This window comes from Beta vulgaris, chromosome 6 (genome assembly GCF_026745355.1).
Source record: "Beta vulgaris subsp. vulgaris cultivar EL10 chromosome 6, EL10.2, whole genome shotgun sequence".
In the NCBI taxonomy this organism is placed as follows: domain Eukaryota; kingdom Viridiplantae; phylum Streptophyta; class Magnoliopsida; order Caryophyllales; family Amaranthaceae; genus Beta; species Beta vulgaris.
In genome coordinates, this window is record NC_079207.1 from 9,326,066 (window position 1) to 9,350,744 (window position 24,679).

A 24,679-nucleotide genomic window follows, 5' to 3' on the forward strand; every position below is an offset into this window, starting at 1 on the left:
TTTTGGATTTGTTAAGATTTAATCAATCTGATTTTTATTAATTTACGCACTTATTTGGACATAAAGTTTTAGCTAGGTACTCCTATAGTCCTATGTGGGTAATAAAGGGGTACAAAAAATATTGATTTATTGCATATTGTACTAAAGTTGATGTTGTGCGCCAAAAAGTTGATCGCAAAAAATATTATGAAAGATCATAATATAAAATTGGTAGAATCATTCTGAAATCGGTAGCCGTAACTGAATTTATTTTTATTTTTTTAAAAGAGTAACTGAACTTTTAAACAAAAGAAAAAAAGGAATACAGAGAAAGCAGGGTATGAGCATCAGAGTTAGCACTGACATTGAATTAATCCTCAACTTTTACACAAGATCCAAGAGTAACGTAAAATTGAGTTCCAATTTCAGATTATGGACTCGAGAGAAATCAGGGTATGAGCATTCAAATTATAGAGCATTTACGTGACATATAAAAGTTGTAGTTGCAACTTGCAAATCATATGAAATCCACCAATTTGAACACCTCTCCTGCATCGATCTGTTGTAATTGAATGGTTGATACTGCGGATCTTTCTTGTTAAGATATAACAAATTACAGGTGAAAAAAGAATTACAAATTGAATGAATAATGTTGTAAACCTCCAAAATTTGACATACCCTACGTATATTAATTATCTTCAGACTTTCAGGGAGGAAAGAGTCACTATCGTGCGACAAAACAGCAGGTCATAATTTACAGAACTACAGAATTAGCAGCACTTTCCTTTGATCTTCACGAGTGATCCGGAAATCTTTGGATTGTACACAACGTACGTGAAAGCAACTCGGTACTTCACGTCAAAATAGGATTCAGTACTTGATCACATGGTGCCGTAGCCAGAGCTCATACATAACCATATGGAAAGCGTCATACTTGATAGGAGGCGTATTCCACTGAAAATGTTTTTGGACCTAATACAAGATATAGAATGATTTCAGCCCTTAGAAGATACTTATATCTATAGCAGCCTAATTAAGTTGATACTAAACCAATGATATCACAAAGGTCCACACAGTTTTCGCCTATATTTCTCCGGATTCAGGCACTTGTGCCAAACATGGGCAAGTGTCCATGTGTCCGATTCGGCTTTTAATGAAATCTTTTCAGTGATTTTGGCCTATGATGAATTTCTTCGGTGTCCTTACTCATTTCAGTCTCGAGCATCAGGCACACATACCTGAAGTAAACTGAAAAGTCTGGATAACATAGATTTTATCTAAAAATCAAGTGAGGGAGAGGAGATCATAAAACACCAAGGCTTTGTTTAGTTGGACGGAAAGGAAAATGTTTTCCATGAAACACATTTTCCAAAGGAACAAACAATAACTTACTTTTGTTTCTCCTTGCAAGAAAAGTTAGAGAGAAAAGGGAGTTTGAACTTGGAGAGGAGAGGACGGATAGGAAAGGAGAGGAGAAAGAGGAAGGTAAGGAATACAGTGGAAAATGTGGCATTGTTTCCTTCTGGAAGGAAATTGCTTGTCATCCTTGGAAAAACTATTTTCCACCTTTTACAGAACATAATGGAAATTAAGAAAACTACTTTCCAAGAAAATGTATTTCTCTCAACCAAAACATTCCCAAAATTCCATTTATAATTCCACCATCACCACCCCTTCCCCCCTTAATTTGAAATGTCAAGAATCATAAACAACAGAATTAACAAAGGAAGTCACAGGGAGTAGAGTCTAATGTATGACCCTAAAATCTTAAAACCTTACCTTGACCAGATTCATATGCAGGCGTGCAAATTCTGTGTCTGGTATATCCTTAAGGATTTGCTTCAGCTGGTAGACGTCTCTCTCCCTCAGCACAACGGCAAATTTCCGCCAATCAAGGATGTCATTGAAAGGCAGATCATAGTAATCAGATAAAATCACTGCAGAAAGAAAAAACAAACTAACAAAAAGTTAAAACTTCTCAAGCGAGGTCTCTGCATAAGGTGCAGCCAGCAGTCGATTACTAGAAACTGTGATCTGTGAACAAAGATGTTATATACAGAAACTACATGAAATCATCAAGACCAAGCATCCAGGTTTCACTATTGTCCTATATATATTAAGTGAATGCAATCAAGATCAACCATCCCCAAGACTTCATATACAGTTACAGGACAAACAGCTTACCAGGAACGCAACCGTAATGGATAGAATCTGTAATACGAGCACTGTTAACTTGAGAGCCACCAGGGCATATGCAGAATTTGTTCCTGTAGAACCTCTTCTGATATACCAAAGGCCCAGTAGCCCTACTGATTCTGTTGTTTGAAATATCAAGTTCTGTGTCATTCTCCCATACTCTTGCCAAGATAACTCTAATCTTGGAGTTACGATGACCAGCCCAAAATCCAAGAATTGTCCTGCATATTGTACTCTCTTAATTTCAGATAAACTATTCAATAATGACTCCAATAACAACAAAAGACCACTATAGATCCTGCGATAGGCAGGATTTTCCAAGGCCCAAAATCATGCAATCATATCTGTAGCCAATGGCTCAAAAAATATGCAATCAGTCAATTTAGATGGAACCACACAGAGTAGCAATCCAAAATAGTTTGACGTGACCTTTAGTCCTTCACTACATGCCTACACCTGGACAGAAAAAAGTCACTGACAAAGCAATATGAGAAACATCAGATGCAGAATCCAGCAAGTACCCCTGCCACATCCCTTCTCCGTATTCACAAGCTGCTGTCTTCCTTTATATTCTTTATTTGCAACCAGTACTTGTTAAACTAGAATATATAGAATGGTTCTTTCCACTATTAATATATTTTCCTTGTTAAAAAGATACACTGAGTTCTAATATGAAGGAGCATAAAGAAAAAATAGAATTTGCTGCATGCTAGCCATTAACAACCTATATTGAGGCCCATTTATGTATTGTGCATGTTGTCACACATTAGTAGTGAGGAGAGAAAATGATCACCTAAAAACCCAGGGACTTCAACACTTCAGCCTCCTATTGTCAAATAGTTTTGGGGTGGAACCTCATTTGGCCTAACAAGTGATCCAACTCTCCTCATTCAAGCGCATAGCTCAGGCCAATTTCATATCTCAAATTTAACAGTGTCAGAGCCAAAGTTGGCTTGTTTGACAGTCTGGACCTAAATTACTCAGCTAGATTCCAATTCGACCTGTATTGGAATTTGGATTTGAACACCAATAAGCATTGTTGTTGTTTACCTTTCTTGCTTAAGTTTGAAGTCATGTAAGAGGCCTTATTGATCCCCACGTATGTATTTGTTCACATATAAGTTGTTCCACATTGGAAAAGAAGAGAGATAATACTACGGCATAAGCCTAAGGAGTCACTCTTCCACTTAGCAATTGGTTTAGAAATGGAAGCTCACTCGAAGTTATAAGTGGTCCAATACTCGTTCTCTTTTATGGGTGTACTATAAGTCTGGAATCCAGCCTCATCATCAATTCATCATAACTTCACATAAAAAGATCTGAGCTCTATGTAAAATCACAGTATCAGTTCTACACTAAATTAACTCAACAAGACATGCTGTTTCTTCATGTATCATGTTGTTCCATATCTGTTTAAATAACACTAAAGCATAAATTAAATCTCTACTAGCAAGTAGTAATTGAATATTTCCAGAATTCCCTCACACCAGCAAGTGCAAAACCCGCTGCAGTCTCATTTGTAATGAGCCAAAGCCTTGAGGACAAAAAATCGTTAATTTTTTTTTAAAAAAAAGCAGAGCTAGTCTTTTTATGTTACTCGGACACGAGTTTGCGTCCAAATGTCGAATACTTGAACTAGGGAAACTTTAAAAGAAACCTCCAAATTTTGACCTAAAATGAAGTATTGAAGTGTCCAAATTCATGTTTGAGTGTTGAGTTACTTGACCATCCGACACTAGTACTTTTAGGTAAATTAAAGAGCCTGGCTAACATAGCAGCTAGTTACCTGAAAATTTTGGGGAGTAATATATAAACATATTATACATTCATACACCTTAAAAAATTGTTTGACTTGGATTAGATCATTTATTGATCAGCCATGATTGGAGCCCCACAATAAGAATGATCTTCTATTAGTTACCGTCTCAACATTATTCTAATGCACCGGAGACAAACTAAATAAGCTTCAAGAAACCTTTTAGCAAGAGTACTATTGATAACCAGGCAAAATAAAAACACATGCCAGTACTTCCTTCAAGTTTGGAGCAATGAGACTTCAAACAAAGATGCTAGACGCTCACAACAGCAACAAAAAGACACATCACTGATAGAGTTCCACCTACCTGTTTTCTAAATCGTTTCCTCCAGCAGCAAGAGCAAACGGCTGTAGTACTTGAGGCAAAGCAACATCTTTGTGTGGGATGAACCCTACGTTATAGCTCGGGGAGCACACGACTCGAATCGAATTCTTTATAAGATATTCCAACCCCTCAAACGCCCTCACTCCAACATCATGACAAGTGACCAAAAAATGATCAGCTCCCAAAGTTCTATTCCAGTAAGGATACTTGGCTATTAAACTCTCAACGTAGTCCTTGACAATTATAGTCATATTCTCATATGAAGTCCCCTGCATATTATAATATACTAATCATGACTCATATTATAGGAAAACACAAAGGTTAGCAGAAGTCTCACTGTAGCATATGAACACATTTGGCTTAATTCGACATTATCTGCAACCAGTAAAACAATACTCACAAAATAGAAACAAACACAAACAAAAAGAAAACAGGTAAACTCATTGTATTTTACTGAACTAGTTGCATGAAGTCTGTTGGTACGTAAGTATCTATGGTTACTTTGTTTTAAAGCGTATCATGGAGGGGGCTCGCTTGAGGGGATAAAGAGAATGCCTCAAATGAGTCTTAAGAGGTTTGATCCCTAGACCTCAGCGATACATGATGGAAAGTAATGCCACTACTCCACCACCTCAACTTCAGATGAGTACTGCATAAGCATTCTATATTTCCAATCATTTTTCCACTTCTTGTAAAGCCATACTGTTCTTACCACAAGTAGAACTTGGCCTCACCACAAACTACAACAATTCTCTCTTCTATAAGCTACAAAATGATACAAATTTAGCCATTATATCCCAATTATCCTAGCATAAATAGCTGATAATCACGCATTATATGTCCATTGACGAGTTTTCACTTTCTTAACACGCTTAGGGTCTGTTCACTTCTACTTCACTCGGCAAATATCAGTTTAAATCAGTGAAAATCAGTTCACTATACTTTCCTTGTAATCATCTACTGTTGAGTAATTTGTTGAAATTCCAAACCATTTGATCCAGAAACAGGTCAAATTATCAGATAATAACTAGTTGAAATCCAAATTAAACACTAGAACCAAAATAAAAGACAAAAATTGAAACGAAAACATACCTTGCCACGCATCTTATGGCAAGAAATGGGGATAAAGAAGAGATGAGCCTGATCAGGATCTTGAGTACGAAAGCGACTCTCTCGAATGTTCTGGAAGAAATAACCTTCACTTGAATACTTTCCAGTGAGCTTCCTCGGAGTTTGATAGAAAGTATTGGGATCACCATCGGAGTATATATAAACCTTGAATTTCTTCTCCATTTGCGCGTAATTCAAGCTGAAGATCTCCGGCGAATGATAAACTTCCGACAACTCTTCTCTCTCCTCATGTTTTTCGTCGGAAGAAATTCGATGAGAGAGAATTGGTACGGTGGTGGTGGTGGTGGAAGAGGAGGAAGGAGGATGGAGAGATTTAAGAGAGAGAAAAGTGAATGATACCAGAGTTAGAATTGCTAGGGTTAGCAGAGATCCTCGAATAGTGAGCATGGAAGAAGAAGATGAAGATGATGATAATAGCGGTGGTTTCACCGCCGACATTGGTGGTGGCGCGTAAGTGGAAGTGTGATTCAGTGAATGATAAAAAACTTGAGTTTGATGTGATGCAGGTCACTCTTCACTCTTTTTAGTCGGTTAGCGCACCAAAAACTATGTTTATTATTGGGTTGAAATTTGATTTGTTTATGATACAATCTACTCCCTCCGTCTTTTTTTATTTGCTACATTTTGCCATTTAGGTGTGTCTCTTATTATTTGCTACATTTGCCAACATTACTACAAATGTAATAAAAAAACATCCAAAATTCAGCCCAAAAAATTAGCCCACTTAATCAAATTCCCTAAACCTACCCAACCCACCTAACTCATTTATTACCCCACTCCCTCCATTTAACCCTACCCCAACCCCCTATAACTACTCCCTCCAAAACCCTAATCTCATAACTTCCGTCATTTTCTTCTCTCTCCTTCTGACTCTCTCTCTCCTTCTGACTGTCACTTTCCTCTCTCTTCTTCTTCTTCAAACCCTCAGATCTAGGGTTTTTTACTCCAAAATTGTTGAAAAAAACAGTAGATTAATTATCTACTCTTTTCTGCGATCATTATAAACCTAGATTTTGTCATTTTGGAGTGATTTCAGAAACGAGTCCCCTGTTTCTTGGTATTTTGGTATTTTGAGTGATTTTGGGTATTTCATGGATGAGTTAACTCCGAAATCAAAGAAACGGCTCTTTGATTTGATGGACGAGTTAGATGCGGAGGCTAAAAATTCTAGGGTTGCAAAAAAACGTTGGATTTTGGTTCGTTTTGTTGGTCTTGTGGCGCGCCTTCAAGAAAACCACCAGATCTTAATTTGGTGGTGTATTTGAGGGCAAAAAACCTGAAAAATTGGAAGATCCACCTCCGGAAGGCTTTAAATCATGGCGAGCTTACCTCTCTTGGTATAAAAACCATCTCGAAATGGTTTCGGAGAGTCCCCTTTCAAATTTTGACTCAGATCGGTCCACTCCTTAACTTAAATCTTTGTTTTTAAAATTTTAGGAAGTTTTTTTAACTTGCTTTGCCTGTGGGGTTGCGTTTGATTAGATTGCATGTTTAGGTTTTTGTGTTTTTTTCATGTTTTGCCTCGATTTGTTTATACGCATGTTGTTATGCCTCGATTGTTTAAAAACTTGTTTATTTTGCCTTGATTTGTTTATTTTCTGTTTATTTTGCCTTCATTTGTTTAATTTCTGTTTATTTTGCCTTGAGTTGTTCTGTTTATACGATATTTTGCCTTGAGTTGTTCTGTTTATATGATATTTTCTTGATCTGTTAAAACATGTTCATTTTAGCCTTGAGTTGTTCTGTTTATATGATATTTTGCCTTGATCTGTATATATATGTTATTTTAGCCTTCATTATTCTGTTTATATGATATTTTCTTGATCTGTTAAAATGTTCATTTTGCCTTGAGTTGTTCTGTTTATATGATATTTTGCCTTGATCTGTTAAACATGTTCATTTTAGCCTTGAGTTGTTCTGTTTATATGATATTTTGCCTTGATCTGTTAAAACATGTTCATTTTAGCATTGAGTTGTTCTGTTTATATGATATTTTGCCTTGATCAGTATATATATGTTGATTTTAGCCTTCATTAGTTGTTTATATGATATTTTGCTTGATCTGTTAAAATGTTATTTAGCCTTGAGTTGTTCTGTTTATATGATATTTTCCTTGATCTGTTAAAACATGTTCATTTTAGCCTTGATTGTTCTGTTTATATGATATTTTGCTTGATTGTTAAAACATGTTCATTTTAGCCTTGAGTTGTTCTGTTTTATGATATTTTGCCTTGATTGTATATATATGTTATTTTAGCCTTCATTAGTTCTGTTTATATGATATTTTGCCTTGATTTGTTAAAACATGTTCATTTTAGCCTTGAGTTGTTCTGTTTATATGATATTTTGCCTTGATTTGTTAAAACATGTTCATTTTAGCCTTAAATTGTTCTGTTTATATGATATTTTGCCTTGATTGTTAAAACATGTTCATTTTAGCATTGAGTTGTTCTGTTTATATGATATTTTGCCTTGATCTGTATATATATGTTGATTTTAGCCTTCATTAGTTCTGTTTATATGATATTTTGCCTTGATCTTTTATAATGTTATTTAGCCTTGAGTTGTTCTGTTTATATGATTTTTCCTTGATCTGTTAAAATGTTCATTTTAGCCTTGATTGTTCTGTTTATATGATATTTTGCCTTGATTGTTAAAACATGTTCATTTTAGCCTTGAGTTGTTCTGTTTATATGATATTTTGCCTTGACTGTATATAATGTTATTTTAGCCTTCATTGTTCTGTTTATGATATTTTGCCTTGATTGTTAAAACATGTTCATTTTAGCCTTGAGTTGTTCTGTTTATATGATATTTTGCCTTGATTTGTTAAAACATGTTCATTTAGCCTTGATTGTTCTGTTTATATGATATTTGCCTTGATTTGTTAAAACATTGTTTTTTGCCTTGATTGTTTTGTTTATTGATATTTTGTTATATATATGTTCATTTGCCTTTATTTGTGTGTGTGTTGGTGTGATCCTCTATGATGAAATAGGATGTTACATCCAAATTGTTACTCCATTTTGCATTTAATCAGTGGTAAAATGAATAGAATTGTAGTATAAAGATTGATGAGGCATTTGTTTATATTTTGGTTTTTGTTTGGCTGTCCAATTTAGTTTTAATGACATATAGAAAGTTTACATGAGAGGTGCACTATGTTCCTCAATGATGAATGAGGTCAGATGATTTATACTAAGGACATTATGCCTTTTAAGACCAGTATACTCATGTTGCCACCAATTTTTTGTGTTCTTCTTTTCAACTTTTCCTCTGTTTTAATAGCATGTGTTGAGTAATATGGATGGAGTAACAAATAGCAATAGTTGGGCTGTTGCCTGTTGAGGTTTAGTAACTGAAAACTTTTAGTGTATATGACAGTGTCAATCCATCCAAAAATGGGGATAACAAGATTTTATAGCAGGTCATGTACCCTAGAGAATGGGGTTTACAATGATCATGGGCCGGTTATTCAATAAAATAGGTATTGGAAAACCTTAGATGTTTATTTGGATCCGATCAGGTCGGATCAATTCGGATTTGATTTACGTCCATATTACTCGGATCAGGTTAATATCAGGTTGAGTCAACCTTTAAGTGTAACACTCCGATAATTCTCTCTTTTCAGAAATACCATTATAATATAAAACTTAGAGCATTATCGCCCGTGTGATAACGTATCGGCTTATTCAGAATTTTGCAACGGAAAACAATTAACTTTTTTTTTTGAGGGGAAAAGAGAGCCATGATTATATTAAATCTAAAGCCACCAAAGTTTGTAAGCTTTGGGGGAAAGAGTTCATACAAATTACTTCAGACTCAACGGCTACATCCCATCTAGCTACAGAATGGGTTGCCGTATTACCTGCTCTCTTTACATGGACACACTCAAAACAAGAAAACGAATCTTTCATCTTTTTGATATCATCAAAGAGGAGAAAAATGGGAGCAGCTCCCTCCTTTTGTGCACAAATAATGCGGACCACCAACAGTGCATCACACTCCAAGAGCACCTTCTCGAACCCCAATCTTCTCGCAAGCTCAACCCCAAATCTGACAGCACCTGCCTCTGCCATCGCCGGAGCCCAGTTCGCCGACACCCGCTTCACTCCTACTGCTTGCAGTACGCCATTTTCATCCCTAATAACACAACCGAGCCTCACACCATGCCCTGGCAGTACATGGGCATCCACGTTCACCTTAACAAATGATGGAGGAGGTGGGTTCCAAGAAGACACGAGAGCCTACTTTGACTTTATTGTAACTCAATAAATAAAGAAACAAGCGTTTAGAGCTTAAACAACCTACTTTGGTCGAAACACAAAAACTTAATAAAATATGTTCTTACTAAATGCATAAAGTAAATTATACTAGTTACACATTCTCTCCATTCCAGATTCCCAATGATGCACATCTGCGAACCTGTAATGTCAATGTTATACTGAATTTGCTTACCAAAATGGATCATCATAGGATCAATAAGGCAAATCATGATCACACACACAAACAAAGCACGTAATCAGCAAAGGTGAGTACTACATACTAAACATAAGCATTCCTAACATGATGCTAAATAATAACATGCATGAATAAATAATAATATAATCATATAACATTCTGCAGACAACTTTTACTGAACTAAACTCTAAACATCTTTTTATTACTTTAAAATGGAATAGTTATTGGACCGAGTTGTCCTACCAAAAATGCCTTCACTAAGAAGACGAAATACGGGCGCGACTCCGTAATCCAAAATGATCTGCGATATCGAGGAACCTTTGATTAAAAGAGGGATGGTGATCAATCTATTCCTAGATAAAGCCATGCTCCAACTCCCCATGTCCAACTCTAGACGTGCACTAGTCTAAAGTCTACAACTATTCTCGTCACACTTTACGTTAATTACCAATTATTACTTGTTATGACACACACATACAAGCAACACAAAAATAATCAAATAATCACAATGAACTTCTTTTATCTTAGGATTTAATAAGTGATCACAACTTACAACCCAAAATTAATTTTCCTTTAATCCAATCCATCTTATTTGTTGAGCCAAGCCAACAATCCAACTTACCTTTACATAGACATAATTTCAACTTAAAGCCACATCCATAAAGTAGTGAAACAATACATAAGAGAACATATGAATAACATGATTCAATCCTTATAACAAATATTAATTCATCATGCGAATTAATAAATAAATTACCTTCCACATGCTTGCACACATGCATAAAACATGTAACAACCAATAATACCAGAAATCATATATGAACATAACAAGTTCCTATATACATGATACTAAAATTCTTTCTCCTTAAATCAGGATACTAATCACATTGCACACAGGTATGTACGTACCTCATGTAAACTAGCCGGCAGACCACTTTTAACTCCTTAAAAGTGTCCTACAGAATACTCTCCGCCTAGAAATCAATATAACTAAAAATCTATTCATAAAAAATACAACAACTCTAGAATATTTAAAATCCCCTTTAAATATATTCAAAAGCTGGTTTTAATATCAAAACTCCAATTACTTTTAATTCCTAGCATAGTATTACCATACTAGTAATTAAAATTCTTAAAACTCCATACATAAATTAAAATCCTTTCTGAAATTCCAACAATTTTAAAAATCATAAAACCTTCTTTAAACATATATAAACATGTTTAAAATCATAATCTAAATCAATCATAGTATATAATATGCTACTATGATTTTCTAGCAATTAAAACCCTAAAAATTCATGTTTTCATGATTAAAACTACAATCTAACCATAAAACAAATTTGAATTTTTATTCTTATATTATAAACTATATATAAATCAAGATTACTTATAAAACAGTAAATTAAACTAATAATCATGATTAACATTAAAAGAAAGCATAAAAACATAGTCTTCAATAGAAACTTGAGGAAGAAGAAAAGAAAAAGAGTGAAATACCGAAATCGCGAGTGAAATATGGCAGCAGAATTGTGAAACTTGCAGAGGCTATAACTGATAGAATAATAATCGGAATCGAGTGATTTTTGAGCCAAGTTCAATAACTTTTCGAGATCTACAATTTTCAAGAAGGAAGTTTTGGCTAAAAATAAACGAAACTATGAGAAATTTGGACAATCAGATTCGGGTGAGAGAAAAAAAATGAGTGAAGGGAGGGAAAGAAAACCGTGAGGAGAGTGAGAAAATAAACTTTGTATGGAATAAAATAATTGGGTATTAAGATACTGATAAGAAGCTTCCTTTTTGGGCTTTGGAAAAGGAGATAAGGCTTAATGAAAATTGATGATGAATAGGATAAACAAATTAGAACTTTTATCATCAATATGACTCCTTTTCCTTATTGGGTTCCTCAAGTCCATTAGACTTCTTTTTCAATAGAAATTAGTGTTTAAAACTTTTATCAAAGCATGCTTAATTAAAATATTTTCAACTTTCTTAAATCATTAAAACAATTTCATTTGACTTTTAAAATAGTCAACCTTTTAAAATAGTCAAATCATTTTAAAATTAGATTATGTTTAAATATAAATATATAGATACCAAAATATATTTATAAAATCCTTTAAAATTATGGGGGATTACATTAAGCTGTGAAAACTTAATTGGACAGTTAACTTTATTTGGATTAGATCATTATTGCATTAATATATTACTATTGTTGGGGTTGAGACATAATTCTAATAAATATACATATTCAAAATTAGTATTATCAGTCTTAAAAAATTATACATAAAATCAATTACAATATTATTTTATGGATTAAAATAAGTCGGAGTCTTTAAATTAGATTCAAATTTGAATCTCAAGTCAGGTTTAAATTAGGTTTTCCATGAATGATTATGTTAATATGACTTCTTATTAGTAGTTAATTAGGTCAGTTTTTTATTTAGAAGTAGTTTACTTACTAGGCAAATGAAATTGTTCACAGACTAATTTGCTTCTCCTAGCCAACCAAATATATATTTTTTAAATATGTGTTTCTCACAACCAACAACATATGATGTTCTAAAATAAATAAAATGCTTTTCTCACTTTCGTGAGAGTTTTTCGAAGGAAGTGTTTCATTTATTTTACAACTAATAAAGTATAATAATGAGGCCGGTTAGGGTGAAAAGAGTCAATTTGTTAACCTATAAATTTGATACAAAGTTGACACAATGCAATGCCTTTGCTGAATCTCGCTCTAATAAATCGAAGTTTAAGCGGCTGTTGGAAATGACGTTTCTACATTAAGCTGATCTCACAGTATTGCAATCGAGCGAGGTTTTTTTTTTTGCTCTTTATCAATGTGGTTTTGAGCTAGTATTAAGTTTCTCTTATAAATCAATGACATATATGAACGGTAGCTAAATCTGTGTTTTACTATAATAGCAAAATCTATTTAGTTGATGAAGAAATCGCCAAGTAACTTGTTGTGAAAAGCTCAATTTAATTTGGATCACTTCCTCATCACTCAATAAGAAGAAGGATTTATTTCAACACAAAATATTAACAAGCAACAACATATAACATTATATTACCACAATAGTTTCATACACTATTACAACTTACACCTATTATTGACTAGAAGGCTTATTTAAGGAAATTACAATTCACACAATACTTAAAAAAAATTAGTGGCTCTCATAATGTTGAAACTACTAGCTCGATAACCCTTACACAAGCATTTAGTTATCCTTAAGGACAATAACCTCATTACCAGAGCCAGAAACCTCACACCTACAACCATTGCCACACTCAAAGAAGACTTTTCCAGCATATGGGCCTTCAGTTTTGGTGAAAGTACAAGCATACCCTTCCCCACACACACAAAATCCTCCTTCTGTCTCCACTTTCTTAGACGCATCCCTGCAAAATTAGTTTGTATTTGCCAAAAACAAATTAGAATTGATTAATCAAGTTCATGGAGAATAACTAGTCTCCTACGTCAAAACAAAATTCGATATATATAAGTACTTTTAATTATTGCATCAAGCGTCAATTTAGTAAATAATGCTTGAAATTAAATTGTACAACAGTGAAGCGTAAATGATGTTCATATATGTGATGACATACGAAAACTATGTACATACATTCGATATGGTACTTTTTCCATCTCTTAAAAGCTAAACTAATAAAATGGAAACGGAAAAACACGCTTATTAGTTATACAGGGGCTGACAATCAGGTCGGGTTCATTTCAGGTTGACCTGATTTATATTTCAAGTCACTTACCCCTAATCCAAACCTAACCCGATTCTAATTTTAAGTCAAAAATCATAACTCAAACCCGATCTTACTGATATCGGGTTGACCCGAAACCAACCCAAAATGACCTGAAATGAAATTCAACTATACACGCTAAGTTATGAAAGTATGGGTTAATGCCTTGAAATGAAATTTATGTGATCCAAGAAATGGGTTTGGCCCAATACAAATAAGAATAACAAAAGATAGGTTGTATAAGTTATGAAAGTCTGGGTTAATTTCAAATTGACCCGTGAAAATAATCCGACTTCTAAATCATGTTATTCGGGTTATTTTCAGGTTCAAAAAGTCAACCCAAACCCAACCCGTTATATTTCCAGGTTGGATTGGGACAAGCAATTTTTTATTTCAGGTCGAAAATCTCAACCCAAACCAAGAATTTCTAGGTCAATTTCAGGTCAGGTTATCGGATTTGGTCAACTTTCGTCCGCCCTAGTTATTACACCCTATGTTTTATATCTAAATCAAATTTTAAACATTTAATTGACTATAATATCCTTTTAAACAATTGAGTTGCTCCTCTAAATGACTCATAAGGTTAAAATATACTTCATTAAGTACTACTATATTGTAAGCTTTATTCTGTGTAACTTGGAGAGATGAGTAAAAACATACGTGATGCAGACACAGCCTTCAGCGCAATTGGTGAAAGGCTTGGCTTCAGGTTGAGCATCTTCAATTTTTCTTATCACACAAGTCCATCCTGGGCCGCACTTGCAGCATGCTTTGCTGTTTGAGCAAAAATACGGGTATATTCTTTTGTCAACTAAACATTCATAAAAAACCAGACATTTCCAAATGACAAACTATATTTTGCTACTAGGAAGTATACATATTTGTTTTTTTGGGGTGCAAAGGAAGTATATACATAGTTGCAAGTACCTCATATGTGAGGCTTATGCGCTAGTGCATATATTATACTATCTCTGTTTTTATTTAGTTGCAATATTCACCTTTTTGCATAAATTCTAAGAAATAAGAAAAGAGAGTATAATTGATCCACTTGCCCCTGCTACTAGTACTGTAATTAAATGGGGAGAGTAGGTGGAATAAGGGTAATATAATCATATTATCCCAAAAGCTTTCCTAAAAAGGGAAATGTTGCAACTAATAAAAAACACCTAAAATTAGAAATTGTTGCAACTAAATACAAACAAAGGTAGTGTGTGTGTGTGTATATATATATATATATATATAGGGTTGGGTTCTAATGAGAACCCTCTTATGGTGAGAACTGTGAGAACCACTTAAAATGAGCAAAAACAAAGTAACAAATGTGCATAAACATAAAATGAGTAGAAAACATTAAGTTATCAAAAACGTAAAATGAACAAAAATGTAAAAGAAGAAAAACATAAAATGAGCATGAGAAAGTTCAATGAGAAAAAAGTAAAATGAGCAAAACGTAAAATGAGCAAAAACGTTGATAAATGAGCATAAAATTGTTAAATGAGCAAAACCATAAAATAAGTGAAACAAAAAATGAGCAAAAATATTATGAAATGATCAAAATCTTCATAAAATGAAGAAAAATGAGTGGTTCTCACGGTTCTCACCATAAGGGTGGTTCTCATATATATATACTGAGAAGAATCATAAATACTTAAAAACTTAAAAGTGGTCGATAAGGCTATTTATTTTTATGCAAATTTCTCATGAAGCTTTGTTTGGGTGAAAGGGAGACATGTTTTCAAAAACATGTGGCTTTTTCCAATTATATTCAACGCAAAAAAATTATAATTAAGTAAATAACACACTTAATTATGTATTTATGTTAACCAAAAAAGGAATCATTCTATCAGCTTAAGGAGTACATTTTTTCATAAGGTGTGTAACATATTACACCATAATTAGTTGTATAAAACCTCATACGTACACAATGACATGAATTATAACAAATCTGACATGAACTATACAATAATAAATTGAATTATATGGCATGTTGTCATTTATTTTATGTCATCTTAGATTTTTTTACACAAAAAATAGTGATTTCTGAATTATTACACCACAACATATATTGACATAATTTCAAACGTTATTTTGTCATCATTTATTTCATACATCCGAGTTTTTTTACACAAAGACGTTTTATTTAGTTCACTAATCTAAAATGAGTTTTCCTTAGCATGCTTTGCATGCTTTACCAGCTAATGTGCTGGTAGTTCCTACAAGGCTAGTAGCCTTGGTAGGGGTTAGCCCTTGGGCTGACTTAATTTCCCAATTCAAAAAAAAAAAAAAAAAAAAACTAATCTAAAATGAGTAATATCTTGGAGCATAGGGCTCTAGATTGATCAATCACATCTTTGATCATATATATGAGTAAAACTCATAAATTAAATATTTGATAATTCATGTTAACATGAATATAGCAAGATCTCACCTCATTATGTTAAGCCAAAATTGTGAAGTTTAACACATTCATCAAAAAAAAATTTATTAATGTATTGAAATTCATTGTAATTTCCTTATAAGTGAGGGACGGGAAATTTGAAGATCCCACTTTTTAAGAAGTTATAATCGAATCTCTATTACAAAAGAGCAGAAAGGAATACTGATCAATTAAGCCAACCTTGATTCAAATAAAAATTATCTTGTTAATAAAAATTCAAAAATAGTGTATATATACCTGGTAGCTTCACCGGGTGGGCAACAACTCTTGGATCCCTCCATGATTTTTCTCTTCCTTTTGTTATAAGTAAGCTTTCTTTGTTTGATTTAGTGAGGAGGAGGATAGGAGAATAGGAGATGGCTCTCTTTATATAGAAGAAGCTAGCTAGACCTCTCCTTGAAATATTATTACAAAAGTTAAGTGTGGAATTTTTTATTAAGACGAAGAATAAAGGATAAATCGATTATTATCTGCATGGTCTTCATACTCACATTGACACCCTAACTGAATTATTATCTAAAGATCTAAATGACGTACGAGTCGTTCCGTGTGATGCATAACATATCAAATTAGATCAAATTGAGAGAAAAATATGTGCATATTGGACTGATTGAATAAATTAAAACTAAATAGTTCACTTTCACTGCTTTTTTTAATCGCATCATTTGTTTGCTTATGTTTTATAACACGAATATTGATCATCAATATTTCTAATTGAATATAATTATAAATTATAAAAAATTGATATTTCGAAATTATACATTAGACGAATCTAACAATCTCAAGTGACTATATTTTCTCTTATAGTAATACTTAAGATAATAATATGGTCAAAGTTGACTAATGAACAATAATCAAATATCAAATAATGCAAACAAGAAAAAGTGAAAGGAGTAGTTTGCATAATATTAATATTCATATATATCAAATACTATTAGTTTCCCCTAAAAAAAAAAAATACTATTAGTTTGCATATTAAAATCATAGTATATTAATATGCAAATTAATTTATTTTTATTTATAATTTGAATACATTTTATACATCAATACAACTAAGGCTATGTTTGGTTAGTTCACCTGAAATTTTCTGATCTGAACTTATCTGATCTGATCTGAACTTATTTTTTCTAATATGATCTGATATGATCTGAACTAATATGAACTTATTTTTTCTGATCTGATCTGATTACAAGATCTTATCTTTTAGATTTTTCTCAATATATAAGAAAAAATATAGCCATATGGATCGGGTCTTGTTTGATTCGTCTCGATGAATATTTTATTAATATTCAATTATTATAATTTTTACTAATATGTAATGAAATATATTTAATAGTATAATGATTTTTAAATATAAGCAAGATCTGATCTGATTTGATTTGATTTGATTTGATTTAAACTTATTTTTTCTGATCTGATCTGATCTGAAATAAGCAAAAATAAGGTGACCTGAACATAGCTTAACAACCAGATTTAAAAAAGATTTATGCAACTAAAAAGATACTCCTCACAACTAACAACATTTAAAGAAGGTCGAAGGCTGATAGGAAGGTATCTAATATTTACCCTAACAACTAACAAAACCCTAATTTTAACTTCGTCCCAGCAGAAATATTTAAATTTTTTTTAATCATATTATTGGAGTTGCATGAATCTCCACCAGACACGGAACAACTTCACTAGATTAGAGAAACATGAAACGTTTCACCAGGCAAATGCATCATGCATGCGATGTCAAGAGATAATAAGCCTTTCTTAAATTTTGGGCCAGACATTTGGACAATAATAATATACAACAGACAAGGACAAGCACTAACGTTCATCAACTTGATAGAGACAAAAACTTCATAGTATGCCAATTGCCAAATATACTGTTTAAGTGAAAACGTTTCATTTGTACGTTGCAATCTTACTACAAAACTTAGTAAAGAAACGTTTTCCAACAACATAAGACATGTTGAACTCTTAGAGTACGAAACTACAATAACGGCCCGTTTGGTAGTTGGTCATAAATGGTGGTAATGGGAATGAATTTGTGTGTAAATTTGTGAAAAATATCATTGTCCATTATCATGGTAATGCTAATTTATCCTAAAGTGTCCACTTTCCTTTTTGAATTTTCATTCCCATCCAATACCACCTTGTAGGGTGGTAATGAGTGGTAATGAAAATTGCTTCCCCTTGGAGACAAAAACACAAGTTTAAGGGTGAGATTGCTTGTCCATGGAGAAAAAATGCCTCCCCATGGAGATTTTAAGGGTGCTTCCCTAATAAAATTACACTTAAAATTCATTCCCATTACCGCAATTTATTAACGACTACCAAACGGGTCGTAAGGACTTTAAAATGCCAAATATGGCCGTTTCATTAAGAGAGAAGACAGATTGAAATCATAAAACAATTTTATATCAAAATAGCTGCATCGAGTCTTAGACCAAAATAGATAGTAAAGCTAAGTAGTGTCTTAATTTTCAGATTATATGAAATTGACCTGAGTAACCCAATAAGAAGGATGGGAGTTTAACCCACTTATAAGTCCGAGGAGGTTTCATCCTAAAACCAATTGGTGATAGGAGGAGTAACTCCTAATCTTAGGAAATGGTCTAGTCTCTCCTTTTTCTCTAATGAGGCTCTGATACCATGTTAATTTTCAGATTTTATGAAATGGGCTTTAATAAGGCAATAAAGAGGATGAGAGTTTAGCCGCAACCACTTACAAGCCCAAGGAGGTTCCATCCTAAAACCAATTAGTGATAGGAGGAGTAACTCCTAATCTTAGAAAATGGTTTAGTCTCTCCTCTTTCTCCGATGTGGGACACTCACATATGGTGATCAATGAGATTCAACATAGTGATGTCGACCATTCAATGCAAAGTAACATAATTATAATAGGAATAACAATAATAATAATAATTTAGAATATATACTCCCTCCGTCTTTTATTAGTTTACCCCTTTTGACTTTTGACACTATTCACATACATGACTTTGACTATCTTTTGTAATTTGTATTTAAGGAAAAATATAGTCATGTGAGATCTTGTTGGATTCGTCTCAATGTGTATTATCCAAATATCAACTTTTTGTAATTTTTGCTGTACCCCAAAGAAAGGGATAAACTAATTGAGGACGGAGGGAGTATAAGGTTATATTGTTTATTAAAAAAAATTAGTGAATAAACAAATAGTAAATTCAAGCCATGTAGAGTTTAATACCAATTTTGTATATACTCATCATCTTACATTACTCTACTAAGATAAAAGATAGCTCTTAACACAAGGTCACCTATAAACTATGTCATATTATTTAAAAGAATCATGAAAATCCTTGTGCTCCCATTCCCATCTTCTTTGCTTTCTCACTTTATCTTCATTGGTTGATTTTTTTAAGTGATTAGGAGTTACACTTTAAGCTTTTTTTCTTTTGCATATATATTCATTACTTATCTTTGTTTATCACAAATCAAATACTTACTAAATAATCTTCCCTAATAATCTTTTTTAATAATAATAATAATAATATCTCTAACCAACAAAAGTTTCCTTTTTGTTTTATCAGGATGGATTTAAAAAATATTTTCCATTTTCACAAACCAACTAAAAAACATGAAATACTACATTCAATATGTTTTCCTCCTAATCAAACACCATGTGAAAGATTTAAGATAGACAATTTGACCACATCTAATTCTAATTCCGTCATATTTATTTAAAATTTTAAGGGACCAACTAGTTGACTTGCAATTTGCAAAATATGGCGCTCTTGCTAAGTAAGGACACTATATCTCAGATTACTACTACTTAACTTCGAAATTCATCTCTAGTTTGAGATTAAAATACAATTTTGAAATTGTTCCCCGATTTACGCCAAACAAAAACCCGTTTTTTATTGTTAATTAAGAAAAAAAAAGAAACGTTTTTACTTTGCCACGAACTTATGTGCGACGAATGATGATGACCGCACATGGCCACATCCACATGGCCACATCGATCACACTCAACTTTAAGGAAGGTGGAAACGTTTCTAAATTTGCAGTTCTAGAAGTGTGTGCTTTTTCTTTCTTTCCTCATCCTTTTACAACAAAAAAAAACGTTTCTAAATTTGTAAATTAAGAAAACGTTGTGGTGTTGACTGTTGATTGCAGGTTCAAACTTACGATAACTTTCCTTGTTTAATGGACTATCTAATATTTATGGACAGCAAAAAAAAAAAAAATTTATGGACAGCAATCAGCTTCGTAAGTTAATCAAAAGCAAATCATTGCCTTCAATTCAATTTTTTTTTTTTGAGGGACAATTTTTTTCTGAACTGATAATCGTTTATTCAATTTTCATATATGATTTCGACTTTGATCAGTGTCATAGAGAGATATTTCATAATTGAAGAGCAAACGACATCTACAATATGTCTTAAGAAAAACAAGATATATACAATCAAATAAAGATCAAATCAAATTCGTATTCGAAAAAACTATAATGAACTAAAATGAGCAATATATAACCCTCTTGTATTTGTTGAATCAAATAGCTGTTGATGAGCAAATCTATCATTCTGACATAGTGTGGGGAAGAGCATTCTTGATCTATTCATCATTTTGACCTCATCCGAGTTTTCAATACCTTCATGTTAATAGTATTGAACTTCAACTAATGCATGAGAATAATTTTCCATACCTAAAGACAAACAAACCAGACTCATAACTCTCATAGGGAAGAAGGAGATCTCCACAATAGAGACTAAAAACTCCATAATAAGGTTTGAGAAGCTCTTATAAAGAGAGACTAATTTATTCAACAAAACCAGAAAATAAACTAAAAACTGAAAATAGGAGCGAAAGTGCGGAAGTGGGGCTTACCATTCCATGACAGCCCCTAACTGATGAAGGAGTATAGGAGAAGAAGGGTAGGGCCGTCTTAAATATTTTAGAATTCCTATTCTAATCTTAAAAACTGGGTCTCTTATAAGAACTAATAATATCTAATAAGCTCAAATAAGTTAAAAATCGTTCAAAAAAGTTTATTTCAGCAAATATAAGAACTAATAATGACTAATAAATTAAAATAAGTTGAAAAGAACGTGCCTGTAACATAAAGTTGAAAAGAATGGACAAGTAACATTAAGAAGTAAATTCGGTCATATTTTCTTTTTTATGTTTATCTTTCTTTTCACTAAATTCTTGTGTTGTGCATATGCTTTAATGTTGCAACTACATAAGAACTAAGAAGTATTGCTTAATATTTTATTGTTAGCTTAAATATTCATCTTGTACTTATATATATATATATATATATTAAAGGTAAGATGAAATTTCTTGTAAGATGGGGAGGAAATTAAGAATTTATGTTTACAAGGGGTGAGACTCGATCCCAAAATTTTTGAAACTGAAAGTGATATCAATATTACTAGACTATCATTTTAATTATATATTGTTGCCCCTACTTTAAGACTACATATATCATTTTAATTAAAATTGTTTATCTCCATTAGTCTATGAAAGAAGACAAAAGAGAGAGATATATAAATGTATAAATAAAGGCCATTTGCACTTATTCCCCTAAAAAAAAAGGCCATTTGCACTTCAGTGTTACCCAAATTAGATTATTTAAAAAAAACTAAGGAGGACAAATATATTTTATTACCAAAGTGTCCACTTCCTTTGGTGGGACTGCTCACCACTTTGTTAGATATACTTTTATTTTTTGGTTGGAAGTGAGGTGGAACTTGGAAGGAAGGTTCATCCTAAATTGTGCATCTATAAAAGAGACTTCATTCTGTCAACTTCAAATTAAACAACAAGAGATTGAAAATTGAGTTAACAAATTACATTTCTAATATTAGTGTTATTGTAAACATTAATTAGAAAATACTACTTCATAATGGAAGGAAAAGATACCAAGAGCTGCTGCCCACCTGGTAAATCTTGTGGGTATGTCATCTATTTCTTTCTTATGTTGTTTTTTTATTGGTTTCTTATACATATGCTAATTTACATGTGATTAGTTAGTAAAAAAAAAAATTATTGCTCATAGTTGAGGAGTTTAATTTTTCCATTTCAATTTTTCACCTATATTTTTAGAATTAGTTTTCATAAATGAATACACCTTTTTGTTATGATGAAAGCTTAAGATCCAATATTATATGTTCTTAATCAATCTATCTAGATTGGTTTATTATCTGTGGAAGAAGTTTTTATTTTTTTGACATGTTAATACTAATTTTATATGTATGATATGACTATATGAGATATTGAGATGGACTAAAGCAAGACTTATTACCTCTATTCCAATTTACTTTCCATATTAGTAGTTTGAAACTTTAAACAGTTACACTAGGTATTAAATCTAGTGAAGTAGTAAAATGACTACCAAATAAAATTTTAGTGGGCTTGGATCTAGTGGAGTGGTTAAATAACTCTACCGAGTAGATTTTTAATCGTCACAGTACAAAGAAGGAAAGGGGATTTGAACATGTGATTTATCGTTCATAGCAACTTAATTTTAAGTTCTTAATCACTAGACCAAGACATCCTTGATTACACCGACCTCTCCTTCCAAATCTTAGTTTAGCACACTAACATACATCAGATTTCAAGTTCTAAAGAAGAGTACCAAATCTATTCTACCTATTTATTCTTTTTCAAAGCAAGCCACAAGGACTATGTAGATTGCGAGAATGCATGTTTTGATGCTTGCTCAGGTGAGAGCTTCCTTAAAAGTAAGCTCCAAATAGCATATGATTTCTGAAATATATCAAACGTTTAAGAGAAGCGTTTCATTTATTTGATCATAATGGAGGAAGTATTTTATTATATTTTCATATGTCGAGATAAGACTTCAAAATCAACTCATAAATTTTATGGCTGTTATACTACAAAAATGAAAATGGTTGATGTTGTTATATAGGACTAGTGATGTTCCATCCAACAAAGATAAAGCATACTGCAAGTGTGGACCAGGATGGACTTGTGTGATCCGCAAAATTGAAGAGCCTCAAACCGATGCCAAGCCTTTCTACAACTGCAGTGATGATGCCTGTGTTTGCATCACGTACATGTTTCTCCTCCTTTATATTTTTACAAGCATTATGATAGAGTATAAATCTATTCTTGAGACTCCAATCATCAGCTTAAGTTTTTAGTTGAGTTGGTTCTTTGGCATGATATCGAAGCCAGCGTGACATAAAGGTCATGGGTGTTCAAATCTCATCCACCAACTCAAATCAACTTAAGCTTTTGATTGAGTTGGTTTTTTGACATTAATTACCTCATTTTTGCCATAAATCTTTTATTTAAGTACGCAAAAAGCATGGAGATTTCAGTGTTTTCTTAGGGAGTTAGGCAACAATTTATTAAAATTCTTTGAAATGCAGGGATGATTCTAAGAAAGGAGAGGCCTCTGGAGAAAAACTAGTAGAGACAACAGGGGCATATTGCTATTGTGGGGAAGGATATGCATGCACCATCACCAAAACTGAGGGCCCTGATGCCGGAAAAGTGTTCTTCGAGTGTGGCAATGGCTGCAAGTGTGAGGTCCCTGCTTCCGGATCCGAAGTCGTCGTTCTTAAGGATGCCTAATAGTTGATTGATTAGGCTGTGTACTGTGTTAGGAAGGATGTTTAAAGAACTTAATTGGCAGCACAATAATGTTTAAGAGTATTCTGTCCCTACTTTGTATTGGGTTTATTAGTTGTGTTGAATGATTTATGTAAACCTTACAAACCATTTGCTGTCAATGAAAATGTTCCTGTTGTTAGTTTGTACTGCTTTCGTCTGAAAAAGAGTGTATTTCATACATTATGACTTCCAAGGTGTACGTATTGAATAATAGTCTCATTCTCATAGACATAGGCTCATATTCCCACTATTCCTTTTGCACGCAGTGCATGGAGATAAAAATAGTAAGGAAAAAAATTAGATGCATCAAGTGGATGTGGGAAGGAAACATTCTTAAAAAGTATGCACATAAATTTTAAGGGACATCCAGAAGAAGTCATATAGGTGCTACCATTTTAAGAATTCTGATGCTCACATGTGGTTCTAAAGTGAAAAGCCTAATATACAAGTATACAACAATATGGGTTGGTGTGGGCTAATAGCGGATCAAGGCTAACATTAGGCTACCTTGTTGATGTGTTGAAGCAGACTAGGTCATATTTTCGAGTCAATAATGGACCGACTAGAAGAGGAGTGAGAGAGAACGAGCATACGTAAAACTAAACCATACTTGAAATTTTTTTGGCTCTATATTTTATCTTTTACAAAATTATTGGCCCACAATTAACGCCCTATTATAACCTAATCCAAGAGAGACAAATCATATAAAATTTCGGACACTCATGGCCGATAGGGAGTACCAGTGGCCAGTGGCAGTCTTGGATACTTCTCTATGTATACCACAATAGTTGATGTCTTGATGATTAATGGTATCAACAACAAATGTTTGCACAAAATGTTCTGCTACAGCCCATAAGCAAGTTGATATTGCTCCCCTAATATGAACTAGTCACTTTGTCACAAGCAAGTTGATATTACTTCCTTATAAGACCATCTTAATCACAAGAAAGAAATCCTTAACAAA

General features: G+C 32.9%; 3 protein-coding genes across 3 annotated transcripts; 1 reads left to right on the forward strand and 2 right to left on the reverse strand.

Moving 5' to 3' along the window:
- Nucleotides 1-501: 501 nt before the first annotated feature.
- Nucleotides 502-6,013, reverse strand: LOC104895547 (probable glycosyltransferase At5g03795). Its single transcript, XM_010682090.4, has 5 exons — nt 5,409-6,013; nt 4,299-4,585; nt 2,164-2,396; nt 1,759-1,916; nt 502-951 (listed from the first exon to the last, which is right to left on the reverse strand). The coding sequence occupies exons 1-5, from the start codon at nt 5,883-5,885 to the stop codon at nt 850-852; spliced, it is 1,257 nt and encodes a 418-aa protein (XP_010680392.2). The 5' UTR covers nt 5,886-6,013; the 3' UTR covers nt 502-849.
- A 6,940-nt stretch (nt 6,014-12,953) lies between these two features.
- Nucleotides 12,954-16,479, reverse strand: LOC104895546 (uncharacterized). The gene is made up of 3 exons (XM_010682089.4): nt 16,342-16,479; nt 14,328-14,441; nt 12,954-13,313 (listed from the first exon to the last, which is right to left on the reverse strand). Exons 1-3 carry the CDS (start codon nt 16,383-16,385, stop codon nt 13,133-13,135), a joined length of 339 nt encoding a protein of 112 aa, XP_010680391.2. The 5' UTR covers nt 16,386-16,479; the 3' UTR covers nt 12,954-13,132.
- Nucleotides 16,480-21,839: 5,360 nt separating this feature from the next.
- Nucleotides 21,840-23,861, forward strand: LOC104895545 (hypothetical protein). Its single transcript, XM_010682088.4, has 3 exons — nt 21,840-22,029; nt 23,006-23,149; nt 23,472-23,861. The coding sequence occupies exons 1-3, from the start codon at nt 21,980-21,982 to the stop codon at nt 23,674-23,676; spliced, it is 399 nt and encodes a 132-aa protein (XP_010680390.2). The 5' UTR covers nt 21,840-21,979; the 3' UTR covers nt 23,677-23,861.
- The last annotated feature ends 818 nt before the right edge of the window (nt 23,862-24,679 follow it).

Coding starts and splice junctions, on each gene's coding strand:
- LOC104895547 (XM_010682090.4), bottom strand. CDS start 5,885: ATGTCGGCGGTGAAACCACCGCTATTATCATCATCTTCATCTTCTTCT. Junction 2,397..4,298: donor GGAAACGATTTAGAAAACAG/GTAGGTGGAACT, acceptor TACAATATGCAG/GACAATTCTTGGATTTTGGG. Junction 952..1,758: donor TGCATATGAATCTGGTCAAG/GTAAGGTTTTAA, acceptor ATCTTGTATTAG/GTCCAAAAACATTTTCAGTG.
- LOC104895546 (XM_010682089.4), bottom strand. CDS start 16,385: ATGGAGGGATCCAAGAGTTGTTGCCCACCCGGTGAAGCTACCAG. Junction 14,442..16,341: donor CCACCCGGTGAAGCTACCAG/GTATATATACAC, acceptor TTGCTCAAACAG/CAAAGCATGCTGCAAGTGCG. Junction 13,314..14,327: donor GAAGGCTGTGTCTGCATCAC/GTATGTTTTTAC, acceptor CTAATTTTGCAG/GGATGCGTCTAAGAAAGTGG.
- LOC104895545 (XM_010682088.4), top strand. CDS start 21,980: ATGGAAGGAAAAGATACCAAGAGCTGCTGCCCACCTGGTAAATCTTGT. Junction 22,030..23,005: donor CCACCTGGTAAATCTTGTGG/GTATGTCATCTA, acceptor GTTGTTATATAG/GACTAGTGATGTTCCATCCA. Junction 23,150..23,471: donor GATGCCTGTGTTTGCATCAC/GTACATGTTTCT, acceptor TTTGAAATGCAG/GGATGATTCTAAGAAAGGAG.